Raw genomic sequence first — 19,443 nt, 5'->3', positions numbered from 1 at the left:
ATAATCTTCACTTCTATTCATAACATCATCCACAATTTCTATATCATAAATACTGACATCCTATTTTCCATTTTACTTTCAAATCTCTTTTGCATTATTTTCATAAAGATCTTATAATCATTTTTCAATACTACTGGTCTCCAGTTTGTAACTGGCTTCTATCTTCCTTTTACAAGATGACTTTAAGTATTCCACTACATAATTCTTTACACATAAAACCTTAATTTAACCACTCATTCAAAATCATTAAAAAATGTTGTTGCTACTCCCTTAAAATTTTATATATTTCAAACCCTATTCCATCTGCTCCTGCAGCTAAATCTATATTTACTTTTTCTAATACTTTATCTAGCTCATTTAAATAAATCTCCTTTTCCAACTCTTTATTCTCTTTTTCTGCTAGCTATTTTACTTCCTATGCTTTTTTGCTACATTCTTTTTTCTTTAAACATTTCTTGTACATATGCTACACTATTTATAATGTTTTCCTGAGTTATATTTCTCGTTTTACATTTTTACTTCTCATTATGCTACCATCTTCCTTTACTAATTATCTTAAGTTACTTGATATTTATTCACTTTAACCTTGTAAAATATCTTTGCTTGTATAACAACTCTTGTGTTTTTTCATGGCTTCTTTCATATAATTATTTTTTAATGCCCAAGTGATTTCTATCATTATGTTCTAAATCTTCAAATGCATCGCTACATGTTTTTTATGTTGTCCTTTTTCTACTTTTTTCTCAACATATTGCCACTGTAAAAACTTTTCTTACATTTCCATTGAATATCATCTGCCATTCATACCAATTTTTATAAAATTATATCATAAGAATATGATCTTCCCATAACTGTATTATGAATCTCTTTACTTCTTCATTCACAACATTCCTATTTATCCTTTTTTATTCCTGTGCCTATTTTTATATATTTCTTGTTTTCCTTTATCTTTAACCCTATGGTAAGATGATCAGAAAATCCTGTTTCAACTATCTCCTTCTCCTATAACTAAATCTTCTGATACTGTAAAATAATATATTTCACTTCTATACATGCCCCTTTTGTAAGTCCATGCACTTTTGTCCCAAAGCTTCAACTTACCACATCTTATAACGTCTAAATTTTTCTTATACCATTCCTTTCTTTTTATACTTCCCTCTTAAATCACAATTAAAATCTCCTTTTAGAATATTCATATTTATCACTACATAGTTTTAAATCTGATGAAATACGCTTCCCTTTCTTTACAATTAGTATAAGTATATAATGTTACAATACTATATACATGTTGTTCTTTCCATTTTAAATGTACAATGGTTAATCTTTCCATTTATGCTAATGCCACATCTAATATCTTTATTGTATTTCTACAGAATACGGCTATTCCAGAACATCTATAATTTCTCAAATTCCAGACTATCTTTCCTCCCCATAGTTTCTATGTTTCCAATCTTCCTTCATTTGTTAAAAATCTTGTGTTTTCTAATGTAATTACATCTACATTGTGTGCATTACACCATTCAAAAATCCCTTTTCTTCTTACTATAGTCGGAAAACTATTCACATTTACAGAAAGCAATCTAAAATTTTCATTTTCTCTTTTCCTCAGATTCGTAGTTTCATGAGTTCATAGCTAATTACTAGGCTAGCTTTCTTAACAGGCCATTCTAAGCTTAGCTAATTTCCCTCTGAAATGTGAGAATCAAATACTGGACCTTGTGCTTGTGAGTCAAACATCTTAACTATTATACCATCTAACAATCATTAACTGTATATATTCTTTTTCATCCATTTCCTTTCTTTTTTCTTTTGAAGTAAATCCCTTCAATTTTCTTCTTTTTCTGACGTTTTACTCTTTTACCAGTAGAATTTTTTTTACTATCTCCCAATTTATATCTTCTTTGTCACTTATATCAGAACCTTCCTGTATGTCCTCTTTATTATTTTTAATGTATACTTTTTCTTCTATTTCTACTACTTATAAAATGTCTTCTATTTCATTTTCTTCTTTTTTTTCTTTTTTCTTACTCTTTTTAACTTTTGCAATCCATCCATGAGTGACCAATTGTGTTACATTTATAACATTTCAATTCACATTTTTGTATCATATCCTATCTTCCCATAGAGACATAATTTTCTTTTATCACAGTTACTTATCAGATATCATTCTTTTCCACACACAAAAAAAGTTTGGAGTTGCTCCCAGTATTTTATGACACCCCTATTCCAATACATATTTATTATGCTTGGTATATGTATAATGTTTTCTCTTGCTACAATATTACAATCCCAGCAACCAGTCCATAAACTCCTTTTGTCATAAACCTTTGTAATGTCCAGTACTTCTTTCTACAAAGTTTTCAAATGTCCTTTTAAATTTTCTCTTTCTATCACTGTTTGAAATTGTACATGCATTTTCTTTTTTGTTTCCCTGTTAAATGCTTTTATTACATACACATTCCATGGGTTACAGCCTTTCTTTTGTTCATATTCTCCAAGAAAATTTTTCATTTAAAAAACAGTCACAGTGTCTCTTAGTTAATAAGAACAAATGCTCCTACCTCATGTGCTTTTACAAAGGTGCTATTAAATTGTGCCACACTTCATATCTGCCCATTACTTTGAATCCTTACCATGTACTTCATTTTTTGCATTTTCTTCTGCCTTCTTTTCTGCTTCTCCCCTTCTGCTTTCTTTAACTTTCTCTGCATATATTTTCTTTTCCATCTCACCACTATTCTTCAGGATTGTCTCTGCAGCCTCCTTTTTTATTTTCTCTGTAATGTCCCCCCAGGAAATATCTTCTTCATTTCCTGGCTCACTCTATATCAACATTCCTTCAAGTAAATAATCATGCAACCCTCCTGACTGGAGGGTTATAATTATACATCCATCATTTACTGACTCATTTCCATCAAAAAGATGTCTTTGAAACATCTCCTCAGAATCCTGCACACATTCTCTGGTCTCAATATTTGCTTTTCCCTCCATTTTTCTCACCTCTCTATCATTTCCTTCTCTTGTATATGCTTGACTTACAATGGGCACGTTGGTTGGGCTGTGCAATCACAGTGCTCGTTTTTGAAAGGTAATAAGGCATTACTGTATAATACTGCACTTAAAACTTAGAAGTTTGGATATGTTACTCACTTGTTTAGAAATTATTTTTTTTCTGTGTTCTGTAACACATTATTTTTCCTGGGTTGACCTGAAATAGTTTTTTCAGGGATCAGTGTTTTATTCCAGATAGCAAAAAAACAAAAAAGTTATGTACTTACCATAATGTTCCATGTTTGTAGTCCATTTCCCCTACATTCTTGCTGGATGGGTTCGGAGCTGATTCGCGGCTCTGACTCAGGCGATACTAAAGCTCAAGAGCTTTTACTGGCTCGAGGCTAACCCCTATCCTATGGTGCCTCATGGCAATTCCCCAGATCTTGTTTGCAAGAAAGTAAATAGGTACATAACAGTCAGTAAAAACTATCAATAAGAATGCACATAGAAACAGAACACTGTATTACTATCCATGCCAAGTGGATGGACAACTACAACCAAGTCAGATAGTATAATGGATAGTCCACCAGTTCCTTCAGGAAACAGGAAGGAGGAAGGAGGGTGGGACGCAAAAATGTAGGCAAGATAGACTACAAACATGGAACGTTATGGTAAGTACATAACTTCCTTATGTTATGTAGTCCTATCTCTCCATAATTCTTGCTGGATGGGACAGCATCCCTAGCACCTTTATCTCAGGTGGCTCAAGTGAACAGACTCTTCAGCACAGTGGACCCAAAGGATGACCTGCCCCGGGAGGTCAAATCCAATTTGTAATGAGTGACAAAGGTATGAGGTCTTGCCCACGTAGCTCCTGCACAAACAGTATCAATAGGAAGTTTTGATCTAAAGGCATATGAAGTTAATACTGGTCTGGTTGAATGGCCTTTTACTTTAGCTGGTAATTGTTTGCCAGCAGCTTTGTAAGCAAATGAAATGCAGTCTGAAAGCCATTTAGACAAAGTGACCTTAGAAACAGGCACACCTTTATTTTTTTCTGAAAAGGAAACAAACAATTGGTCTGATTTTCTAAATTCTATAGTCCTGTGCAGGTAAAACCTGAGAATTCTGTGGACATCCAATTTGTGTAGTCTGTATTCTGATTTATTAGTATGATTAGGGAAGAAAACTGGTAGTTCAATAGTTGTGTTGAGATTACGCTCTGAACATACCTTAGGAAGAAAGGAAGGATTCGTTCTAAGCGAGACTCTATCCTTGCGGAAAACAATGTAAGGAGGTCGAATGGTGAGGGTGTGCAATTCTGAAACTCTCCTAGCAGATGTTATAACCACTAAGAACAATGTCTTCCAAGACAAGAATTTCAGATCCGATGAAGAAGAGGATTCAAAAGGTGGAGAAATTAAAGATGTAAGTACTAGGTTTGGGTCCCAGGGCTCCTGTGGTTGCCTGATTGGAGGTCTGAGAAGGAGGACTCCTTTCCAAAAGGTTTTGGATAAAGAGTGGGACATGATTGGATTACCCATGTAGACAAAATGATAATTCGAGATGGCAGTTACCTGAATTCTAATAGTAGCAGCTGCAGCTCCTTCAATGAAAAATGGATGCCAGGAAGGACAGGATAGACTCTATAGGAGCTGAGTAGGGATTTATGCCTTGGTTTGCTGCCCAAATGGAGAAACTTTTCCATTTACTGGAATATAATTTCCTGGTGAAAGGTTCATCTGAAGAAATCAGAATGCATTTGACTGTGGGAGGAAAGAAAAATACACCTGGTTATTCATGGAACTGGAGCAGCCATGCTGTCAATTTCAGGGTTTGGATAGTAGGATGGAACTGCCCTGATTGATGAATCAAGAGGTCTGGGATGGTTCTAGAATCCATGGTTCCTCCAAGAAATAGGGCCACAGGAAGGGGAACCAGACTTAGCGAGGCCAGTAAGGAGCAATGAGGATCAGGGTCCTCTTCAACAGTTTTGTTTTCTGAATCACTTTTGGTATGACAGGAAAGGGTGGAAAGGCATAAAGTAGTTCCGGATGCCAATTGTGGACCAGAGCATCCCTGGGTGACATCCCGGATTGGGAATTAGGGCAAAGTAGCTGCTGCATTTGGTGTTTATGTACATGGCGAATAGGTCGCAGCAAGGCTGGCCCCATTTGCAAAAAATCTCTTCCGCAACTTCTGAATTCAGGGACCACTCATGAGGCATGAGAATTGCTCGACTCAGTTTGTCTGCTATCACACTGGACTTCCTCGGGATGTGCATTGCTGCCAGAAAGCATTGAATGTCCATCGCCCATTTCCATACTCTTAAAGCATCTCGACAACGTGGGTAAGATTTGGTTCCCCCTTGCTTGTTTATGTACCACACTACAGACATGTTGTCTGACTGAATTGCAATTATCCCAGTGGGAAGAGAACTGTGAAGTGCTTGCAACGTGTATAGCACCGCTCTCATCTGCAGAACATTTATGTGCAACTGGTTCTCGTGATCCTGCCACATACCTTGGACCGTCATTCCCAGATAATGCCCCCCCCCCAATCTGGGAGGCATCCGTGGTCAAAACTGCATTTTGTTGAGGGGGAGCAAGTGAGCGACCTAGATTAAGTTGATCCGTATGCAACCACCATGCTAGATCCTTCTTACAGGAGTCTGTGATGAGTATTTGGTGAGACAGGGGGAGATATTGCATTGACCACTGTGCATATAGTAGCCACTGGAGTACTCTCATGTGCAGATGGGCTAGGGGAACTAAGAGAATGGTGGAAGCCAAAGTCCCTAGGAGCTGAAGGACAATCCTGGCCTGTACTTTGTCTTTCTTCAAGAAGGATCTGACTTGGTCATGCAACAATTCCATCCTTTCTGGTGTCAGTTGCTGTCATGGTGGTTGAGTCTATTTCTGAGCCTAAGAATACAATGCGCTGAGATGGAAATGAGGCTGATTTTTTTTAGGTTTGTTGTAATGCCTAATCTGGTGCACAAGGATAGAGTCTTGTCCCTGGTTCTGATTAGCTGGTGCTTGGTGGTAGCAGTGAGAAGCTACTCATCTAGGTATGGAAACACCTGGAATCCTTGACGTCTCAGGTGAGCCGTTACCACTGCCATGCATTTGGTGAACACTCTGGGGGCTGTAGTGAGGCCAAAGGGCAGGGTTCAAAATTAAAAATGACTGGCTCCCAGTCAAAAGCGTAGGTGTCTTCTGGACTGCCTGTCCACTTTGATGCGGTAATACGCATCCTGAAGATCTATTGAGCACATCCAATTGTCATTCCCGATAAACGGAAATATCGACTACAGAGTGATCATACGGAGCTTCGATTTCTTTACAGACTTGCTAAGTTTGCTGAGATCTAGAACTGATCTCCAGTCCCCTGTCTTTTTTTAACTAAAAAGAATCGAGAGTAAGTTCCGGATCCTATTTGCTCTGCGGGGACTTCTTGGATGAATCTTTTTTGAAGCAATAAGATGACCTCTGATGTTGCACGGTATAACTGAATGGGTGGTACATCTGGTAAAGACCGGTTTACCATGGGATCTGAAACAAAGGGAATCAGATAACCTCTGGAAATTATAGTATGTACCCAACGATCTTGGGAAATGTGTAGCCAGGCGCTTGGGTACAGTGAAAGACGACCCCTGACTGCCTCCAGAGACGGACAGTCAGGCAACCCCTCAGGGGCGATGGAAGGGACGATCAGAGAAAGTATCTCTATCTCCCTGATGTTGCGGACCTCCTCTGTTGTGAGGGCGGCATTTTCCATTATATTCTCCCCCTCTGCCTCTAGGGGAGGGTTGACCTTGTGCTTGAAGGAAACCTTTTTGGGATTTATGGAACCATATTTTCCCTCCTGTATGGCCCTTGGGATAGGGTTTAGAAGGAAGGGAGAAACGGACTCCGACAGCAGATAAGGTTTTTCCTTCCTGCTCGCACCTGGTCAAAGTCTCTTTTACCTGTGGTCCAAAAAGAGTTGAACCATCAAAGGGGACATTGGTAAAGGAAGACTTAAAAGATTCCGTGACGTTACATAGACGCATCCAAGAATATCTCCTAAGAGAAATTCCTGCTGGGGCTGTCCTGCTCACTCCGTCAGCTGCATAGGAAATCAGCCTCATTCAGGAGTTAGCTATAGCTGTAAGGGTGGAGAACTGTGCAGATACCTGTCCATGGATCCCAAAGCTACTGAACCCTGAAAGGTGTCTCCCAACTTCTTCAGGAGATCCCTTTGAAGTCTAGTAAAATGGGACAAGTAATTCAGCGATCGTAAGGTAAATGCCGCTGAAGAAAAGGTACGCTTTCCATACCTATCCATCGTCCTAGACTCTTTATTAGGAGGATGGATATTAGAAGATGTCTTAGACAACTCCTTTTCTGTGGCCGCTGCTAACACAATAGCATCCACAGAAACTCCTTTAGAAAGAAAGGACTTATCTTCCAGGGCAGTCATAAAGTTGCTTGGCCTCCTCGAGACAAGCTCCACTGTGTCCGGGGAGGTCCGGGCTTTCCAGGATATGACCTCCAAGAGTTAGTCATAAGTCGGTGTCACCCAGGAGGTGGAAGGTCGGGAACCAAAGGCCTCAAGGTACACTAATTCGTCCTCAGTAGGGTTAGAGGTCTTCCAATCACCCCTCTGTCTAAGGATTTTAAGGATGTCAGCAAAAGAGACATCCTCAGAGGGGGATCTAGGGGACCCTTCTGACTCATCCAAATCAGTGTCTGACATGACAGACTCAGGTGAGTCAATGTGCTTCCTCTTACAAAGTCTCTTCCGAGGGAGCTCTCCAGTGGGATAATCTGGGGAGGTCTCAGAAGAGGGGGTACCTCCAATAGGGGCTGCTTGAGTCTCTGGTTCCCTATGCTGACGGGGTGCAGGGAAGAAGAGGTTGCTGTCGGCTGCTGGTGGAACATCGGGTCCAAAGGCAGGGCTTTGGCACTGGACAAAGCTTTCTCTATTTCTTCGAAAGCCTTTCCACCCCACTCTGAAGATTACCTCCACTCCGAGGAGACTGAAGGTAGGCTTCAAGCAGGAGGAACAGGTTCAGAAGCAGAAGTGGGAACCGAGCTAAGCCGAGCCAAAGCACCAAGAGGGAGGGTTGGTTCCAAAGAAAAACTGGGTAGACTATCCCTCTCAGAGTCGACTTGCGAGCATCGGCTCCCAGATCCCTTGGTTCCAGACTGAGCCGCTGAGGATAGAGTTATTGGTTACGAGGAGTGAAGCAGGAAGAATTTTTGGAACCGAAGGATCCAACACAGAAGGACCCGAAGTGTTCGACTCTGAGTGAAGCAGTCGGAGGAGGAGCAGTAGTCTGGAGATGGGACAGCTCCGAAGTCTTTGAGTCCGGAAGAGCTAACTTTTTAGCCACAGCCGGATCACAGAGCAACCTCTTCACCACCCGCTCGATATCCTCATCTGAAAGTGTCCTGGACGAACTGGTGGAGACAGAAGGAGATCTCCTCCTTTCTAAAATAGGAGACCTCAAAGTTGGTGAAATAGGGTTGATAAATTATGAGTGTCTTTTTACCAAAGGTTGTCTCGGCACTGAGGAAACCAATGGCACTGGGACAGAAGAAGCGGAATTGGAGCCAGAACTCCTTGGCTCCCTTGCTTTAGACTTTTTAGATGGCTCCGATGCTGGAACCGAAGATTTTCACTTCACAGTTTTGGGAGCTGTCTGACCAAGTTCCAGCTGTTCCTGGAAGGAACTAGTCATGAGACCCCTCTCTATCAATTTACATTTTCTCTCATTAAGAACCCTAGTACTAAAGGCATGGCAAAATGTACAGGGTTTTTTGTAAATGAGACTCTCCCAGAGAATACACACAGTAGTGTGACTGTCAGTCAATGACATTTTTTGCGAAAACTTGTCACATTTCATGAACCCAGAAGGGTGGTGTTCCTTATGTTCTCTATCTTTTTCTTTAGACATGCTGACAAGAAAAACAAGGCTAACTACAATAACAATAATAACATACTAACTATAACTAACAGCAAAGTTATGAAGAAAAAGAAAAGTTTTGTTTTTTTTTTTTAAAAAGAAAGGCTAGCATTCAGGGAGGAAAGGCCCACTAATTTAAACGGGCAGCTACAGCACTCTAAAACGGGCCATACAATCATAAAAGGTGGAATAGGGGATCAAGCACTCAACAATAACCACACAGGTAATAGATATCAACTATTCAGGTAGAAATATGAAGAAAATAGATGAAAAATAACAAGATTTATCAAGAAATCTTCTACTTAGTCAAAGAGCTAGTAAGGAGACAACCTCGAAGCTTTCGCGGCAAATGAGATCTGGGGGATTGCCGTGAGGCTCCATGGGATAGGGGCTAGCCTCGAGCCAGTAAAAGCTCTCAAGCTTTAGTATCGGCCGAGTCAGAGCTGAGAATCGGCTCTGAACCAATCCAGCAAGAATTACGGCGAGACAGGACTACATAACATCATAACATTCTGCTGTTTTCATTTTTAGTTTTTTTTGATAAACATTATGAATAGTAGAATACCAGCAGATGGTATGCTATAATAGGGCAGATTTGCACACAGACAAACACGCACATACACAAACACACAATCACACACACACATACACAAATACACACACACAAGCGCACACACACACACATATATATATATATATATATATATATATATACACACACACACACACACACACACACACACACACACACACACATAAAATGTGCGCATGCACATATACACACACACTGATACATGCACACACAAAAATGTAGTAACTTACCATGTCCAATTTTCATGAATACAAACCACCAACAGAAAAAGTGGAGTATAGCCATCTGCAAAATATAATCAGATTCAATATATAAGTATGGTCATGCAACGTTCACTGATTGATACATATGTTTATTTATTGACTGATTTTTCTTAGTTTGTTAATCAGCTTAATCCTCCACTGCATATAAGCCTAACTACCACTGTCTCTTCAGATTCTCTCTTAGCTCAGTTGCCTTTGTTACCTTACAGCCAGCTGATGATCCTGTGACCGGTCTGCATTTTCATGGTAGTGATTACAGCTGTCCAGTGTAAAGTATATGTATATGTGTATGTATATATATACACACACACACATGTATATATATATATATATATATATATATATATATATATATATATATATATAGTTTCACTTCATAATCTCGAAAAGCTGAAATCTCGAATTTCAGAATTTCGAGACCAAAAAGCCGAAACTGTACAAAACCGAAACTCCACAAACCCAAAACTATAAACCTGAACACAAAGCATACACCACACCACAGACAAACCACAACACCCACACCACAAAACAAATACACACAAGAAACAAAACACCAAACACTGAAATAACTACACTACACAAAAGCAGGGGGGCAAGCCCCCCTGCACCCCGCCCCACAAAAATGTAGTAACTTACCATGTCTAATTTTCATGAATACAAACCACCAACAGAAAACTGGAGTATAGCCATCTGCAAAATATGATCAGATTCAATATATAAGTATGGTCATGCAACGTTCACTGATTGATACATATGTTTATTTATTGATTGATTTTTCTCAGTTTGTTAATCAGCTTAATCCTCCACTGCACATAAGCCTAACTACCACTGTCTCTTCAGATTCTCTCTTAGGTCAGTTGCCTTTGTTACCTTGCAGCCAGCTGATGATCCTGTGACAGGTCTGCATTTTCATAGTAGTGATTACAGCTACCCAGTGCAAAATATATGCATATGTGTATGTACACACAGACACACACACACACACATATATATATATATATATATATATATATATATATGGTTTCACTTCACAATCTCGAAATGCTGAAATCTCGAATTTCAGCATTTCGACACCAAAAAGCCGAAACCGAACAAAACCGAAACTCCACAAACCCGAACACAAAGCATACACCACACCATACACAAACCACAACACCCACACCATAAAACAAATGCACAAAAAGAAACAAAACAGCAAACACCGAAATACCTACACTACACATAAGTATCAATACGTTTAAAGCTTCACATTCATCTCTGGTCAGTTGAACAGGTTTACTTAAAACAGGCCTAATGTCCAACTCCTACATTTTTTCAACAGTATTGTCTGTTTGAAAAAATGTGTGAGTTGGACATTAGGTCTGTTTTAAGTAAACAAAGACATGCATCTGGAGCATTTCTCCCCGGGCCTCCGCTGAAAACAGGCTCTGTGGAACCTAGTCGGACTTTCCCGGTCAATAAATGTTAAATAAATAAATAAAATAAATAAACCTGTTCACTGTACAGATAAGTCTAACATGACCAGAGATGAATGTGAAGCTTTAAACCTATTGAAACTCAACAGAATTAGAGTTTTAAAACCTAATAAAGGAGGTGGTTTGATTATCATGACTGAGGATGATTATATTGCTAGGACGATGAGAATTTTAAATACTGACGCTTACCAAAAAGTTCCATTGAATGAAGTGAATGGAGCATATCAGCGCATCAGATCCTTTATCAATGATCTCTTTATAGACACTAGGATTGATGTTGATGTATTTAACTATCATACTATCACTGCCCCCATCATGCCAATTATTTTCGGCTTACCCAAGATCCACAAAAATTTGCCTGATCCCCCTTTCCACCCAATAGTTGATGGCAGGAATTGCATAACTTATGGGTGTGCCAAAATTGTTGATCTACAACTCAAAAAATATTTGGAGGGGGAACACAAATTTGTTGTGTTTCATGGCAATTTCTGGAAATATTAAACAGACTGGATTATAATAAAGACCATAATTTCTTAACTGTGAATGTTAAGGACTTGTACACGGTCATTCCACACAGACTTGGCATTGACTGGGTTAGAGATTTCTTACACTCTAAAGGTGCTATAAGTGATGACATTGATTTGATCGAATATTTATTGGATATTATATTATCCACTAATTTTTTCCTGTTCAATGGTGAATATTTTTTTACAGAAAACAGGGGTGGCAATGGGTTCCCCCTGTGGGGGAAGTTTTGTGAATTGTGTAATGGCCCACTGGGAGAGTTTCTTTTTCAAAGTGTTATTTTCATCAATATCTACTGGTATACGTGCTATTTGGACGATATTTTTATCATCCTAAAAGTGGACAGGGCTGTTGCCAATGAATGTGTAGACTTTATTTCTTCGCTTACCCCCTTTCTTAACTTCACTTCAGACTTCAACACTGACTGTATTTCACTTTTTGATGTCTGGCTTTCTAAGGATAGGAAAAATGGGAAATATGTGGTGAATATTTATAGGAAGCCTACTTACTCTACTACTCTCCTTCATTTTGACAGCTCTCATTCATACCATCAAAACAGAGCAGTTATAAAAGGCCAACTCGTGAGAGCAGCTAGAATGATTTCTATGGAGGTTGATTTCTTATCAGAGTGTGAGTTACTTAAGGAAATGTTTACTAAAAGAAGATATCCATTACATCTGATAAATGAAATAAAAGAAGTATGTAAGAAAAGGAGTTCTGGTTGGTTTAAACCCATCCTTAATAATGATGTTTTAACCCTTAATACAGTGGAATTAAACATCGAAGATTCACCAACTATTGTATTAAATACATTACAAACTCACTTGACTTCCCCAGTTATACATAACAATTTTTCTTTGAATTTTATCACCCCTTCTTCATTGAATGCCAAGGTTTTGAGAGACATTCTTACTAAGAATTGGTCCGTTCTTAGAGATGACCCAGCCATTAGACAAAAAATAGGGGCCACTCCAGCAATGGTGTTCAAAAGGGGGGATAATTTGAAAAAGATACTTGACAAAAAAAACTGGATCTGTATCTACCAGCTTTGCGATGTATAAATGTGGTAGATGCAACTTTTGCAAATATGTGGAAGTGACTAGCAGATTTTGTATTAGCAACCATACTTATGATATCAATGGTAAATTTAATTGTAACAGCTGTGGTGTTGTGCACCTCTCTATTTGTCAAGCATGCCAGTAAAACAGAACGAAATTTTAAGCAAAGAATGTATGAACATCAGTACAATATTAGCAAACACATTTGTACTAATGATTTGGCAAAACATGTCATTGAGAATCATGGCCACCACTTCCACTACCTAGTTATTGAACAGGTTACCAAAGATGTTAGGGGAGGAGCTTGTTCCCTGAGATTGGAAGAAAAATAACTGGCCTGGCAATTGAGGCTTAATGCATACACATATCCATGTCTTAATGACCAGTGTTGCCTGAAATTTATTCTGAAACTTAAATCTCTTGAGAGGTAATGTACCTCTTATTTTTGAATTTTTACTATTAGATTATTGAATTTTATTATTATATATATTTTGTTGTATATCTTTATATACTGTTAACATGTTCTTATGTAGCATGTAATGTATGATATGTATTACATACAATTATTTGCTTTTTAGTCTATTTGAGAGTGTGAATGACTTTAAGACTTCAATTACTCTTTTGCTCTCATGAGTTACCATAAGTATTTAACTTGTGCATTTTGACTTTGAAATGTGTCTGAAGTTCATGTATGAAAACTGAATGAAAGCGCTAACATAAAGTTTGAAAATTACTCTTGACTTTGTGTGTTTTTATAAAGTGTTCTACTGTTATTAAAATAACCACTTGAAATCTGTTGTCACAGTCTGTTTATATTTCTGGGAGGGGTACAAATATGCATTTAGCAACTAGTACTTCTGTCTGACTCTCTGTCTCATACTCATTACATTACTTAAGTTACAGAAATGTGGCTTATTGATAAGGACTTCATTTAGAGGTAAAACCTTACTAATTCCACCTACCACCACTCCATTACATATATCTGGTACAATCCCACCCCACCACCTGTCTTCTTCTATTGTTTCAGATGGACTGGATCAGAAATTGTGTTCCTATACTCTCTGGCTTAACATTAACAACTGGAAAAGTTAACATTATCTGTTGTGCAATACGGAGTGGTCTCTTCAGATAGCAGAGCATTCTACTGAAACAAACCTAGATAGCCTTCTAGTAGTTTCGCTGAGTCCATTCCTATTATTTTTATTCCTGTTTCTTATCTAGCATACGTTCTTGCAATGAATTCTATTAATACATTAGGGAATGCATACACTACCATAATGATGTTTTACTATGTGATGCCTTTCTTTTTATCAACACCCTGATCCATATCTATCGATTCCAGTAATAACTCTGTGATATTCTCTGCTAGTATTGGCGTAAACATCCTGTAGTCAAATGACAAAGGGCTTGAAAGAATAGAAGATGATTTAAGTAGTTATTCAGAAGAAATGATAATACTACACAAATCAGAGGTAAAATGAAGGAAAGACTGGCTGAAATGAGGCTTTCTCAAAAAGAGCGGTTTCAAAAAATAGTAGAGCTAAAAAAAGCATGTAGGGAAAAACTGAAATTTTCTCCTGTACCAGAGAAACTGGAAGGAACAGATAGCATTAATTTTATGAAAGCACAAATGAGCATCTGGAGTGGTACTACCAGCAAGATTTATTAACTGAAGGAGTACATTGTGTATATGTAAAAAATCTGGCCATAAGAAAAAGCTAAGACCTATAGTAGTACAAATGAAGAAGGAAATGTCCTGACAAAATTGTGTCAGGAAGGTAAAATATTATCAATTGGGGATTCCACAGTGTTCAAGGAAAATGATTATTCGCAGTACACTAGACAGAAGAGGAATGGGCTCATCACTGGAATCAGAGGATGTCAAGAAGCAGGTGTGAGACTCAAGTTCCTAGAGCCATCTTTTCTCAGAATATGTTTGCATGAAGAATCAGACATTCTTGGATGCAGAATAGATGAAGGAAGACATAAAAAAATTCACCCATCAAAAACGTGAGCCAGAGAGTTGAAGGGAATTCTGTTTCACATTCCCCAGACAATGGCACAGCCCACTGACAGAACTTGCCAGTAAAACCTTTTCAAGTGTTGCAAATTAAAATGACTGAACAGCAGAAAAAGTACAGGATCTAAAAATCATGAGCTGAACCACGGACCAGTCTTGTGTTGAAGAAGTGGGCTATCAAGAATCTGAAAGTAGGAAATAAAACACGAGTTCTAACAGATGAATAGCAAGTGACATTTCCATAAAATGCTGTTTGGGCTTGAAAAAGTACAGTTTTGTACCTACCATAAATGTAGATGTCCGATAGGTATGCATCTGCAGTCATAACATATGGGTTGTCCTGCCTCAGGCAGCCCTTCGGTCGGCCGGATTCCAAAGTCTGAGTCTGGCCTCGGCTGATGTCGCACTTTCCCCGACGTCAGAGCGTCTGGGGTATAAAAGCATCAGCCGATGCTATTTTCCTCAGTTTTTCTTGCCCCAGATGCCAGGTGCCCTCTAGGAAGGCTAAATTTGGATAAATGCAATAGAATTCCAAACATTTGCAAAATTTTATCTATATATATATATATATATATATATATATATATATATACATGTATATACAAACAAATACACCATAATAGATTCCCCCAGCTAGCTAAAAGAGGGGTAAACACCCTAGGAATACCACAGAGGGTTAGGAGGGAGGGTAAACCTGACTGCAGATGCGTACCTATCGGACATCTACATTTACGGTAGGTATAAAACTGTACTATGTCCTTCAAGGATGCATCTGCAGTCATAACATATGGGTAGAATACCATAGCCAATCTGGGGGAGGAGGTACTAAGAAAAAGATGGTGCAGTTAGAATCCCCTGCAGGACTGCAGTAGCAAAGCCTGCTCTGGATCTGGAGTATAAAGGTAGATTGTAATGTTTGGTAAATGTATGCACGGAGCTCCAAGTAGCAGCTTCTAAAATGTCCTTGGTAGCCACCCCTCGTAGGAAGGCTGTAGTGGTGGCCGTGGCCCTTGTGGAATGAGGCCTGATGTTTGCAGGAACTGACTTTCCATGAAAGGAGTAACAAAATCGAATGCAATTTCCTATCCATTTTGAAATTGTCTGTTTGGAAATTGCTTTTCCTTGCACCCCAGCAGCATGTGCTACAAATAGTTGGTCAGTTTTTCTGCTACTTTTAGTTCTGTCCAAATAGTAGCGTAGTTGTCTGTGTATATCCAAGGTGTGCAGAAGTTTTTCCCCTCTATTCTGTGGATTTGGGAAGAACGTGGGCAAGTGAATAGCTTGGTTCAAGGATACCCTAGATACCACCTTTGGCATAAAAGTAGGATTAGTTCTTAGTGTAACTCTGCCTGATGGAAGATAAGAAATGGCTGTACTGCCATTAATGCTTGTAACTCAGATACTCTTCTTGCTGAAGTTATTGCCAGAAGGAATGCAGTTTTCCAAGACAGAAACTGAAGATCCGCTGTTGCTGCTGGTTCAAAGGGAGGAAGTGTTAGTTTCTCCAAGACAAAGTTGAGATCCCAAGCAGGTAAAAGGGGTTTTCTTGGAGGTTTGATATTTTTGATCCCTCTCAGAAATTGCTTGAGGAGAGGGTGTGAAAAGATAGGTGGATCCACATTGTATTCTGCTGAAATTGCTGAGGCATGAATCTTAATGGAAGAATAGGAAAGGCCATTGTGGAACAGTTCTGCTAAGTATTCCAGAATATGTGTCATGCTTGCCACTGTCACATCTAAGCCTTTTGATGTGTTCCAAATGAAAAATCTTTTCCATTTAGCTGAGTATGTCTTCCTTGTGGAAGGCCGGCGAGCTTCCATGATAATGTCCTTCACTCTCTGTGATAACACATTTTGTTTTGGATTTAAGGGATTTTCCAGGCAGTTAGCTGCAATGTTTTTAAGTTGGGATGCATGATCTTGAAATTGTTCTGCGTCAGAAGAAGAGGCCATAGGGGAGAGGCCATGGTTTTGCCTGTGACATGCTCCTCAATAGTGGATACCAGTGTTGCCTTGGCCAGTCTGGAGCTATCAGAATCACCCTTGGCTGTTCCTCCCTGATCTTCAGTAGAACCTTGTACATTAAAGGGAGAGGTGGGAAGGCATATACTTTTAGAGCTTTCCAACTGAAAGAGAGAGAGTCCACCCTCCATGCTTGTGGGTGGTATGTCCTTGAGCAGAATGTCCTCAGTTGATGGTTGAGGGGGGAGGCGAACAGATCTATCTCCGGCGTTCCCCATGCCTTTGTTATGAGTTGGAAGATGTCTGGGTGCAGCATCCATTCGTGTGCATCCATGGTAGTTCTGCTTAAGCTGTCTGCCAGTGTATTTCCAAACTGTGACTGTGTTGAGACCATACACTCCTTAGATACCATTGTAATTTTCTCATATGCAGCCTGGCCTGTGGTATCAGAATTATGCAGGATGCCATGTAACCCAGGGCCTGCAGGATTTTCCTTGCAGTAAGCTGAGCTTGTCTTGTCAGATTCATGAAGTAATCCGGAAGTTGTTTTTGTTTTTCTTCTGTCAGAAAGGCCATTTGGGTGGTTGTGTCTAGATCCGCACCCAGAAAGGTTATCCTTTGGGATGGAACCAGTCTTGATTTTTGGATGTTGACTGTGTATCCCAATGCCTGTAGTAGGTGGATGGCATAGGCCAAGTCTTTTATCAAATTTACCTTGTTGTCCGCTTGTATAAGGCAGTCGTCCAGATAAGGGTAGATTTGAATCCCCTGAAGTCTGCAGTATGCAATTACTGATGCCAGGCATTTCATGAATACTCTGGGAGCAGTAGATAAGCCAAAGGGCAATGCTGAGAATTGATAATGCTCTGATCCTGCAAGAAATCTGAGGTGCCTTCTGCAGTTTGGTCGAATAGGGATGTGCAGGTATGCCTCCTTGAGATCTAGAGTCACCAGCCAAGACTCCTTGCCCAACATGGGAAGAAGTTGCTGTAGGGTCAGCATCTTGAATTTTGGCACAATGAGGTAAGTATTCAGTGGGGACAGGTCGAGAACAGGCCTCCATTGATTTTCTTTTCTTGGTACCAGGAATAGTCTGGAGTAAAATCCTTGGCCTTGCTCTGAAAGTGGTACCTTTTCTATAGCTTTCATTTGAAGCAAGTTGTTGATCTGCTTTAAAGCCTCTGCCCTCTGATTTGGTGGTAGGTTTGGCATTCCGTTTCATTTTGGCAAAGTGTGGAAGTGGAACCTGCATCCTTTGTCTATTATTTGCAGTGTCCATGTGTCCCTTGTAATATAATGCCAATTTTCCGAGAATAAAGCAAGCTTTCCGCCCAAGGGTGCTTCCAGTTGAGCCCTGGTGGGTGGAATCAGAGTAAAGTCATTGAGCCTGCCCTGGTGTAGTAGTTGTTGTTGCTGCTGTTGCACTACCTCTCTGGTTGGCAGGCTGCCACTGACGGCCTCTGTAAGAGCCCCTAGATTGGCCTCTGCCTCTGGGGCGTCTGTTCCTGCCTCTCTGGGCTCTGTCCGAGTCTGGAAAGAACCAATTCTTAGTAGGCCAGTTTCTGCTTAATCTCGGTGGTTGTACTTGTAGGAAATCCTTAACTGTTTGCACAGATTTTGCCTTTTCTTCATACTTTTTTAAGACCTCCTGAGCAGAGGAGCCAAATAAATTTTGTTTCTCCATTGGAGCATCCAGGAGTTTAGCTTTAACATGGTCTGGCAAAGATTGTTCCTTCAGCCAGGCATGCCTACGAATAACTGCCCCAGTCATAGCTGACCTAAATGAAGCCTCCAATGCATCATAACCACACTTTAAGAAATGATTACTAACCTGTTGTGAGTTGTGTACCAAATCCTGAAGGGATTTATGGTCAAGGGGCTCAGGAGAAGAAAGCTTCTTGTTCAGTTCATCTAACAAATAGTCTTGGTACTGTATCATATGAAATTGACAACTTAATGCCCTGACGGAAAGAGTTGCAGAAGTATATACCTTCTTTCCCCATCTCTCTAAAGCTCTAGACTCTCTTTCAGAAGGTAGAGGATTTTTGGCAATGGCAGCCGCAACCCCTTTAGGGCCCAGAGTAATAGTTTCTGGATCTGCAGAATGGGCTTTATACAGATGGAAATGAGAATCCGGGACCCTGTAGTATCTATCAGGTTTGGCAGGGGCCGGGGGAAGAGTATCAGGGGCTGTACTGACATCATTGTACACATCATCAATTACATTCAAAACAGGAGGTATAGCTAAGGGCCTATGCTGAGGCAAATGTAAAAAGGTCCTTAATCTTTTTCTAGAATCAGAGAAATCCTGACCTTGCCATTGAAAATGCTCTCTCATGGAGTGTAGAGTCTCACCAAAGGAAAACTCTTCAGGAGGGGAGGCCGAAGGGATAGATTCTTCTGCATCAGAATCCTCATAGGGCGAATAAGCCTCCTCCTGGTGGTCTGACAACTCAGAACCATCAGAGGACTCATCTGAAGAGTGTGGGTCAGAAGGCTCAGTCCTGGGCCTTTTGTCTGGTGGAGGGTGAGAGGCCCTGTCCGGGTGAGGTTGTCAACCTCTAATTAAAGAAATAAGGTCCTCTGCAAGGCTGAGGATCTG

General features: G+C 39.8%; 1 protein-coding gene across 4 annotated transcripts in view; it reads right to left on the bottom strand.

Moving 5' to 3' along the window:
• The window catches only part of LOC122813729 (butyrophilin subfamily 1 member A1-like), an 800,878-nt gene that overhangs the window by 711,734 nt on the left and 69,701 nt on the right, over positions 1–19,443 (bottom strand). For 3 of the 4 annotated variants that reach the window (XM_044086200.1, XM_044086201.1, XM_044086202.1), the window contains exon 3: positions 9,770–9,824. In XM_044086200.1, the coding sequence (XP_043942135.1) occupies positions 9,770–9,824 (55 nt within the window). Of the gene's footprint in view, positions 1–9,769; positions 9,825–10,438; positions 10,493–19,443 lie in introns of all 4 variants that reach the window. The other variant, XR_006366724.1, reaches the window with a different exon arrangement.

Source organism: Protopterus annectens, chromosome 10.part0, assembly GCF_019279795.1.
Source record: "Protopterus annectens isolate FY-2018-M chromosome 10.part0, PAN1.0, whole genome shotgun sequence".
In the NCBI taxonomy this organism is placed as follows: Eukaryota; Metazoa; Chordata; order Ceratodontiformes; family Protopteridae; genus Protopterus; species Protopterus annectens.
Note: the sequence above shows the minus strand (reverse complement) of the source record. Positions and strands in the feature narration are given on the sequence as shown.